Raw genomic sequence first — 10,837 nt, forward strand, 5'->3', positions numbered from 1 at the left:
GTTGATACAAAAAAACCAAGCAAGTAAATCAACATTCAAGGAAAATGGAAATCCAAAAACTGGTTATCATTTCACTGTATTTCATTGTTTGTACCATCTACCGTAATACGTTGACGGCTCGGTTTTACCGTTAGGGCAATCTCAGTTACGTACAGTGTATAGATGAGCAGAATTCAATTTCAAATACATTTTTGTAGTCTTGCTGTGTTTCAGTATAATCAACAGTTTATTGCAATGATCGAGTGATTTACATTTACATGAAAGCTTCCAGACATAGTACAGATTCAAGTTTGTAAAAACCTTGGCCCCTGGAAGTAGGTTGGGGCCACAATAGGGATCAAAGTTTACATGCAAATATATAAGGAAAATTTTGAAGTATGGGCCAAGGTAACTCAGGTGAGCTATGTGGCCCTTGGGACTCTTCTTTATTATTACATTATAATTTCATCTCTGTTGAAATTGAAGTAATTCCCAGCCATTAGAATAGAAATATACAATATTTATCAAGATTCATATGCACATTGTTTACAACTGCATTGACTTCATGAGGAAATAGCTATCAATACAATTTGTAAAGATATAAAAGGCGAAAACATTGGACATGTATTGAGTTACATGTATTAAACATTGTTTTATTTGGCAGGTAAAACTGTTGACATTGGTTAAAGGAGAAGAAAATGTCTCCTTTGTAACAGACAAGGAGTGCCAACAGAGAATGGAGAACCTCACCAGAGGAATGACCAGGGCTTTTGACTACAATCTAGGTCAGTCTTTTGACTACAATCTAGGTCAGTCTTTTGACTACAATTTAGGTCAGTCTTTTGACTACAATCTGGGCCAGTCTTTTGACTACAATCTAGGTCAATCTTTTGACTACAATCTGAAAGTTGATATAACTCACCAAAACGTGATGGGTTACTGTCCAGAGCTATCTACTCGCGGCCCGCCAATATCAGAATACTCCGCGCACACAAGAGTTCCAATTCCTCTTCCTGCGGATACAACTAATAACCAAAACGAACTTATTGAATAGAAGGAACTTAACAAATTCCCCTTCTTTCTTTTTAAAGTAAAATAGTGTCATTCAAAATATACTGTACATATCTACACGGTTCCTTTTTCTCTGTTTACATTTTCAAGCACTGATCCCGCCAAGCACCTGTCTCTAGTGCTCTAAGCAGGTTCAAGGGTGAGGCTCCCTTTTTAGTTAAGCAATCTGCAAGTTGGCTTTTTGTTTCTATCCATTTGACGGCCACAATTTGGGAGTTGTTTATCAGTTCCTTGATGCCACTTATTTCAAGCCTCAATCGTTTTTCATTTGTTTGTTTGGTGGACATAATAGCATCTAATAAAGAATGACAGTCAGTGATGCAAATAATTTGTAGGCTGATCGGATTTGCTTTTTCGGTCATAAGTTCAGTGTATAAAGATGCCAGATAAATTGCATTATCATTTCCATCTACCATTGCAAATGTTTCTGCCGCTAAAGTACTACGCACTATTCTTCTTGTTCTTTTTGATGTCCATGTGAGTGGTGAGATAATACCATTTTCGCCGACAAGTGCTATAAAGTGACCTCCTTGGGTCCCACCATCAGGCAAATTTCCCAGAGACGAGTCACTGAACATCAAAAGTTTTACATTGTCATTTGGTCCTAAATATTGAAATTTAAGTGACACATTTTCTGACTTTAAGTTTTTGATTACTTTGTTAGCATCAATCAGTGTTTGTACAGTTGCAGTTTTTAAACTAGAAGCTAGATATGATGCTTCAAATATTACATCTGGACGAGATTGTCTTGCCATCCACAATATTTGTCCTATTTTTGACTGAAGTTGTTCCTTCTCAATAGTATTAATTGGTGCTGACTTATCAGCTTGTCTACATTCCACACTTTGAAATTTCGATTCCAACAAACGGAAATGAACCATTTTCTTCTTGGTCCTCTCTTCCAACATAAAAAGTTGAACGAATTTTGTTTATTACTTCCCTCTCAAATTCTAGAGTTCCGCCCCATAAAAAGTCGTCCACGTGACAAGCAAGCACCCCATCTACTAATCCAGTTTTATTTCTCCAAAAGAATACAGCTGGGTCAACCTTTGATACATGTACATTACATTGTTCAAGCACTTCTTTTACTCTATTGTACCAGCTAAGGGAGGCATCTGACAAACCATACACACATTTACGAAGCTTCCAAACAACGTCCTTACAATTAGCCTCAGGAGGTGGCTTTACAAAAATTTCTCTTTCTATCTCAGCCCCTTGTAAAAATGCAGTTTTTATGTCCATTGTATGTGTTTGCCATTGTCTCTGAGCCAAGACTGCTAGCACAAGTCTGAGAGAGTCTGAACCACATGTTGGTGAATCTTTCGGCAGATTTTCTTTGTCAATTTCCTCAAATCCTCGAGCCACCAATCTTGCCTTGTGTATTGTACCATCGGGTGTGTCCTTAAGATTACATATCCATCTTGTCGAAATACATTTCTGCCCAATGTTTTTATGTTCAACATATACACCATTTCTCTTCCATGACTCAAGCTCTTTCATTTTTGCATCCTTGAAGGAAATATTCTCCAATACTAAGGCAGTATCATTATCATGATCTGATTTTGAATTGTCATTTATGTTTTCAAGCGGTTCAACTTTGCTCAAATCAACTGAAATTTCTGCTCCTTTTAGACTTTCTGGTTCCATATATTCCAGGTTAAACCAGTGCTTGTTATTACCTGTCAATTTTCCTGCACGACCAGTGACCTTAGCAACACAATGTTCTCCATTTTCCACATTATGATATCCTAATGTCTGACCCACTTTAACGTCCTTAAGTTTAAACCTTTCAGGCTCATCATTTCCAGTTGCCTCTTCGTTGATATTTTCATTATCATTGTCCCTATTGTCTATTGGTTCAGCCTCTGAATCACTATCATATATGTAAGTAGGGTCTTTTTCACTACATGTACTTATAGTTGTATTCGCCGCTAACTTGTTATTATTGGTAACTTTGACAATTTTATCTTCCATTTGCGACGTCTTTTTCAGTCTACATTGATGAACTCTAACTAATATTCCTCCATGTCTAATAAAAATAACAGCTCCATCTTGACCAATAACCACCCCAGGGCCTTTGCATTCATTACTTTCATTCCTCTTGTAGTATACCTTGTCTCCTGTATGATATCGTATACCACTTGGGCGTGTTTGTTTTCTGAAAGCTCTCTTGATCCTTTCTGAGCACTCACTCTTAGTGGAAGCAGAACGAGCAGAGTGTAATGCCTCAATATGTCGTCCAACAACAACACTCATTGTTGTCCCCTCTAACGCAGGAGGTTTGCTTGTTAGTACACTCGGAAGATTAGGGTTTCTGCCATAAACCAACTGATATGAACTGTATCCATGAACATTGTCCAAAGCATTCTTGGCCATTAAAGCCCAGTTTAATGCAGTTTCCCAGTCACATCGGTTATCTGCTTTAATCTTCATCAAAATTTCAGTGAGTGTTTGGTTATGCCGTTCAAGTAAACCATTGCTCCATGGGCTATATCCTGCTGTCGTTTTTACTTCTATATCAAAATTTTCAGCCATATCACGCACTTCATCATTGTTAAATTCCCCACCATTATCGCTATACAGTCTCTTGGGGGCTCCATGAACTGCAATCCATGATTCTAAGAACTTTTTTACAAACTCAGAAGAACGCTTTGACCTCATAATGCTTCCTGCACTGAATCTAGTAAACTCATCGATAATGTGGAGGTAATAAATGCCATGTTCAAGTTCATGTAAATCAACGGCTACAGTTTCATTAAATTGAGTGGCTAATGGCAGTCCTACAGCTGGTCTCGGTACTGGTTTCTTATTGATAATACAGATTTCACATTTTTCGCACACTGAACGCAATAGCTCAATAGTTTCTTGATCACTTGTTCCTGCATTTATCAAAAGTTTGCTCAGATGATTGACAGACGCATGTCCGAATTGCTTGTGTAGCTTGTCAAGAGCTTTTATCTTCTCCTTTTGTGTCATTTCAGTAAACTCAAGTTCATTTTCACAAGTTTTGTCATTGGCTTTGAGAATATTGACACAATAATGACCGCTTGACGTGCATTCTAAGCATACTGGGCTGCCAAACATTGTAACTTTATCGTTTTTTAAGTCCAAGACAGTACCTGCTTTCTTAAGCGAAGATTTACTCAGCAATAGAGGAATGTCAGCTTTTACCACTTCTATCTCTATTTTACACAGTGTTTTTCCAAATTCAGCAGGAATGATCGCTCTACAAAATGAGTTGACAACTTTTCCATCTCCAAACTTGAAGGCCCGGTTACTAGGGAAAGTTTGAATGTCATTATCATTTGCTACCTTTACAAAGTGTTCAAACCATTTCTCTCCGCACACGGTTCTTGTACATGCTGTGTCTATAATCGCAGATCCTGCAGATTCTAGTACAAAGATTTCATTAGCTGAAGGTTGCTCTTTCGTGAAAAGTGTTACATTGCAGTTTTCAATGATATCTGACTCACTTTCAGTGATTTTTGCTGAACTGGTTTTATCAGGACAGTCTTTCGCCCAGTGGAAAACACTTTGACAAACAGCACACTTGGTTCTTTTACCAAATTTGTTTATGGGGTTGGTGCCTGTTAGTTTAGTGTCCGGTTTACGGTTGAAGCGCCTTTGCTGTGTATAAAACACTGGTTCTTGTTTGATGGTAATGCTTGGTGTGTCAGTGGCACAAGCACTGTGACTTTCTCCAAATATGCGTTGCAGGGCAGATTTCATGGCGGCATATTTAAGATCACTTGATACCGTAAGAGCCAACTGTTTGTCCTTAGTTGATAGTCCAGCATTGTCTAACAATTTAAACGCTAACACAGCATCAGGCAGTGTCATCTCATATTTCTTAGCTTTGTTGTAACGTTTGTCAAACTCCATTATATAATCTGACATAGACATTTCATCAGGTTTGTGATATGAGTCGAAGTTTTTGTAAGCTTCATATGCCTTATCTTTATCATCTCGTTTGAAAACTTTATCCAAACTTGCTATCAATGTTTCCATTCCCGTTTCTTTTGCAAGATCGGCGGCCGTTATTTCCATGGCAACATCTCTTGCATTTCCTTTCAACGACAAAGAAACGGCGAGGGCGTGCTTATTAGCATCAAGATCTGTTACAAGTTTCCAAACTTCAATTTCATTTTTCCACGTTTCATACGTCATTAATTTCGGGTCGAATGACGGCGGATTCTTAAAACTATTACTTGCCATTTTCCTTTCGGCTTTTCCGTGGGTCTGCTACCATGAAAGTTGATATAACTCACCAAAACGTGATGGGTTACTGTCCAGAGCTATCTACTCGCGGCCCGCCAATATCGGAATCCTCCACGCACACAAGAGTTCCAATTCCGCTTCCTGCGGATACAACTAATAACCAAAACGAACTTATATACAGCGATGAACCACAATGGCCAATAATGTCAAATAGAAGGAACTTTACACAATCTAGGTCAGTCTTTTGACTACAATTTAGGTCAGTCTTTCGACTACAATCTAGGTCAGTCTTTAAGCAGAAGCCCCTGTCTGGGGTGGAGCTGTCCACCAGAATAACCAGGGCTTCTGACTACAATCTAGGTCAGTGTATGAATATCTGGGGACTAAAGCTGGACCTCAGAATGAACAGGGCCTTAGAATGTAGTTTAGGTCAATACTTAGATACATTGTATGTGTCGAACTCCTAATTGACCAGAGGTAGAGTTTACCAATTTACTGGTAAACTTAATGAAATGGATGTTTCATTACTTTTTGCACAAATTACACTTCCATTTCTGACCTGACTTTTTATGTCCCCACTATAAAGTGGTCAGGCATATAGTTTTACCCTTGTCTGTCCTTCCGTCCATCTGCGACATCCAGTTTTCCGGACTTTTTTTCTAAACACTTTGTGATATTGAATTGATTTTTTTGTATGCAGTTACAGATCGAATTTGAGTTTGGTTCCGGTTCATTCGTTGATTTTTGATGGAGTTGTGTCCCTTTAACTTAGAAAAAATTACTGTTGCGACCATTTTTCCAGATTTTTTTTTCTAAACGTCCTGAGATATTGAACTGCTTTTTGTATGCAGATGTATATTGATGAGTTACGGATCAAGTTTGAGTTTGTTCCATTTCATTGATTTTTGATGGAGTTGTGCACCTTTAACATGGAAAAATTAATGTATTTACTTTATGGCTGTTAAAACATATAACGGATTGTTGTTGAGTTCTTCATTGTACTAAATACATGTAACATACAATCTGAATACCACATTCAATGCTATACTTCGATGGATTTCATACATTTGACTTTAATGCAGGCAGGCACATTTGTGTCATGCCGATTCATATAGTTAAAAAAAAATTCTGCTAAAACTCAACACATGATATAGCAGTGTTTACTTTTTCTTGGGAATTCTAGAATCTAGAGGAAAAAGAAGATCCAAACGCTTGGCAGAAAAGGAGCAAGTTTCCAAATCATCAAGCACAGGTTCACCAAAGACCAAAGGGAAACAACCCAGTAAGAAAGGAAGTCCTGCTCGCAGCAGAAAGACAGTAACGTGTCAGAGGAAGGACAGAGAGACAGACTCCAGCCAAGCTGTACCCCCTCCCCCTCCCCCACCACCCCCACCGCCCCCATCATTCACTCCAGTCCAACAGAAGAGTCGACCCATGAAGAGGCCTAGTGGTGAGGGCAGGGATAGTCAAGGCACCCCACTGAAAGATGTGAATGTTCTGGTAAAACTACATACTCTATCATATGTAAAAGGAAATTTTCGCCCCTGTAATTTTCATTGTAAAGCCATTTTGTCACATTTTAAATTTTCCCTAGACCTATCTTACCTTGATAGTTATGCAGATTTTGTTGAATTGGTGCAGTTTTGAATAGGCAAAAATTAAATAGGGGCAAATTTCCCCCATTTATTTCAAAACTTCAAATTAACCACATGACTTTCAATACCCTACATACAGATGAATTTCAGGACTGAAGTATTTTGGTATGATTCCGACATTTAATGCACTTCAAATTTGTCTGTTTACTTATCTTACAATCTAATTTTAGCTCAATACTCCACAGAGCGCGAAGAAGTTGGAACCTGCAAATGAACTGGGGTGAGCATATGCAGTCTAGTGTGAATTATCACCTATTCTACCATGATTATTGCAAATACATGTATCAAAGAAATTATTTTGTAATGTATGTATTAAATTATCAGAAGAAAAATAGATACACAGAAACCTTTTTAATCCGGCATGTACTGGGAGACAATTTTTTGTGTCAGAATAAACTGTAAAATAAAAAACAAAACCCCCAAAAAAACCATAATGAAAACATGAAATTGAGACTGAAAATAAGGGTTGGAATGCCCAGTGAAATAAAATGCATTCTGGTATCGAATTAGGCAGTTTTCACTGTATATAGGTTTAAAATGTTATACATATTGAGACCATGTCTTTGACCTTATTAGATGCTAAAACTATTTATGGCTGTTCAGAACTTCTGCGGTCCTGCCTACAGTTTTGACCCTTTGGGTTTTGCTCTAAAACAATAAAATCAATAACTGATCATTTGATTCCATTAGCATAAAAAATATGTTACAAACAAATTTGTAAATGACATTCAGCATTCCCAGTTCAATGCACATGTAAACAAACAGCAATACACAGACAAGCACATGTAAACAAACATAGCAATACACAGACAAGCACATGTAAACAAACATGTCAATACACGGACAAGCACATGTAAACAAACATGTCAATACACGGACAAACACATGTAAACAAACATGTCAATACACGGACAAGCACATGTAAACAAACAGCAATACACAGACAAGCACATGTAAACAAACAGCAATACACAGACAAGCACATGTAAACAAACAGCAATACACAGACAAGCACATGTAAACAAACATAGCAATACACAGACAAGCACATGTAAACAAACATGTCAATACACGGACAAGCACATGTAAACAAACATGTCAATACACGGACAAGCACATGTAAACAAACATAGCAATACACAGACAAGCACATGTAAACAAACATAGCAATACACAGACAAGCACATGTAAACAAACAAGGCAATACACAGACAAGCACATGTAAACAAACATAGCAATACACGGACAAGCACATGTAAACAAACATAGCAATACACAGACAAGCACATGTAAACAAACATGTCAATACACAGACAAACACATGTAAACAAACATAGCAATACACAGACAAGCACATGTAAACAAACAGCAATACACAGACAAGCACATGTAAATAAACAGCAATACACAGACAAGCACATGTAAATAAACATAGCAATACACAGACAAACACATGTAAACAAACATAGCAATACACGGACAAGCACATGTAAACAAACATAGCAATACACAGACAAGCACATGTAAACAAACATAGCAATACACGGACAAGCACATGTAAACAAACATGTCAATACACAGACAAGCACATGTAAACAAACAAGGCAATACACGGACAAGCACATGTAAACAAACAGCAATACACAGACAAGCACATGTAAACAAACATAGCAATACACGGACAAGCACATGTAAACAAACATGTCAATACACAGACAAGCACATGTAAACAAACATGTCAATACACAGACAAGCACATGTAAACAAACATAGCAATACACGGACAAGCACATGTAAACAAACATAGCAATACACGGACAAGCACATGTAAACAAACATGTCAATACACAGACAAGCACATGTAAACAAACATAGCAATACACAGACAAGCACATGTAAACAAACATAGCAATACACAGACAAGCACATGTAAACAAACATGTCAATACACAGACAAGCACATGTAAACAAACATGTCAATACACAGACAAGCACATGTAAACAAACATAGCAATACACGGACAAGCACATGTAAACAAACATAGCAATACACAGACAAGCACATGTAAACAAACATGTCAATACACAGACAAGCACATGTAAACAAACATAGCAATACACAGACAAGCACATGTAAACAAACATGTCAATACACGGACAAGCACATGTAAACAAACATAGCAATACACAGACAAGCACATGTAAACAAACAGCAATACACAGACAAACACATGTAAACAAACATGTCAATACACAGACAAGCACATGTAAACAAACATAGCAATACACGGACAAGCACATGTAAACAAACATAGCAATACACAGACAAGCACATGTAAACAAACATAGCAATACACAGACAAACACATGTAAACAAACATAGCAATACACAGACAAGCACATGTAAACAAACATAGCAATACACAGACAAGCACATGTAAACAAACATAGCAATACACAGACAAGCACATGTAAACAAACACCAATACACAGACAAGCACATGTAAACCAAGATATAAACTATATACCTATATTTTATCATAATAAATGCATTATATTTAGTCTTTCTCTAATACATGTTCATTGAGTATTAAAATTGAATAATATAAATAAATTCCTTCAGCAGTAGGAAGCAATCATTCTGTAAATCAGATAGTATTTGGCTAGATTTTAACTTCCAAAAATGTGACCTTTATAAATTAGTATATATGATACTATTAACTAAATTTTATTTTAGTTCTACATCCTCCTTAGCTTCGATTGGCTCTCTGAGCAGCCTTCATCAAGAACTGCTCTCTTATAATCCAATGAAACGCCTTAAAACAACAGCCAGTGAAAAGTAAGTGTACAGAAGAAAATACGAGGGGTTACAGAACCACACCCAGAAATCTCTTAATGAGTAAATTTGCAATTTGGGGAACAGATTTGATACAAAACTTGCAATTCTAAATACATCTTCAGAAAATTATGATTAAAGCGCCATCTACCAACAGTATTTGATTTATAGTTGGACTACTAACACAACTAATATTTTTTTGGTCTTGTTGATTTTATAGATCCCCCGGTGGTACCCCTGTAAAGCCACGTCCCTCCCTCAAGGACAACCCTACTGCGACTCCTGTCACCCCAGCAGATTCTATCTACAGATACTGGATCAACAGTCTACATGAAAAGTTCCGTAACGTTTTGTCCCCAGGATCCGCTCCCCGAAGTCCAACCAGTGATCCTTGCAGTCCCTCTGGATTTTCTCCTCAGTGAAAACTTAACTGTCAACTGAGAGAGAGAGAGAGAGAGAGAGAGAGAGAGAGAGAGAGAGAGAAGAGAGTGCATGCATGCATGAGTGTATACAGTACCAATCAGCATTTTCTATGTATTGTCATTTTATTCAAGTGTTGAGAGAACAATTTTTTAAAAACATCTCTATGTGCCATTAACTGTCTGAGGCTCATTAGAGAAGTAAGTGTAACGATCTGGCTTCTGTTAGACAGTATTGTGTGCGATTGTATGTGGCTCCACTCAATGTTCTACAATACACCACCACCCTGCAGTCATTGGTTGTACAGGTCTGCGTGGATCTCCCTCATTACTTAGAACTTTTCCAACATCTAGAACATATACAACGAGATAGTGCAGATTTCACACAATTCTTGATGGATTAAATTTTGCTGTTACTATAGGACTGGTTGTTTCATTCTGGTGTGATTTTTATGTCCACAGTCTAGTGTGATACATTGTTATAGAATTTATCTGTACAGGCAGTCAAACCTGAGGTGTATTTGTGTCCATAAAAGCAATTAAACCTGTATATCAAGGTTTACAGAAACGTGTGTGTGTATATATATTTTTTTATATATGTGTGTGTGTGTGTTCATTTTTGTATAAATCTGTATTTGCGATGCTTCTGCCTTTGGTAT

The 10,837-nt window shown here is 37.4% G+C and overlaps 2 protein-coding genes across 4 annotated transcripts in view; both read left to right on the forward strand.

Annotated features, from left to right (window-relative positions):
- LOC125660377 (shootin-1-like) overlaps positions 1 to 10,837 on the forward strand; it is a 20,682-nt gene that overhangs the window by 8,567 nt on the left and 1,278 nt on the right. For all 3 annotated transcript variants that reach the window (XM_056152797.1, XM_056152798.1, XM_056152799.1), the window contains 5 exons: positions 644 to 764; positions 6,452 to 6,768; positions 7,094 to 7,143; positions 9,661 to 9,762; positions 9,980 to 10,837. The exon at positions 9,980 to 10,837 is cut by the window's right edge and continues 1,278 nt beyond it. In XM_056152797.1, the coding sequence (XP_056008772.1) occupies positions 644 to 764; positions 6,452 to 6,768; positions 7,094 to 7,143; positions 9,661 to 9,762; positions 9,980 to 10,181 (792 nt within the window). In that variant the 3' untranslated portion in view covers positions 10,182 to 10,837. The remainder of the gene's footprint in view (positions 1 to 643; positions 765 to 6,451; positions 6,769 to 7,093; positions 7,144 to 9,660; positions 9,763 to 9,979) is intronic.
- LOC125661784 (leucine-rich repeat-containing protein 15-like) overlaps positions 1 to 10,837 on the forward strand; it is a 140,308-nt gene that overhangs the window by 8,246 nt on the left and 121,225 nt on the right. The gene's annotated exons all lie outside the window — the stretch shown is intronic.

This window comes from Ostrea edulis, chromosome 1 (assembly GCF_947568905.1).
Source record: "Ostrea edulis chromosome 1, xbOstEdul1.1, whole genome shotgun sequence".
In the NCBI taxonomy this organism is placed as follows: domain Eukaryota; kingdom Metazoa; phylum Mollusca; class Bivalvia; order Ostreida; family Ostreidae; genus Ostrea; species Ostrea edulis.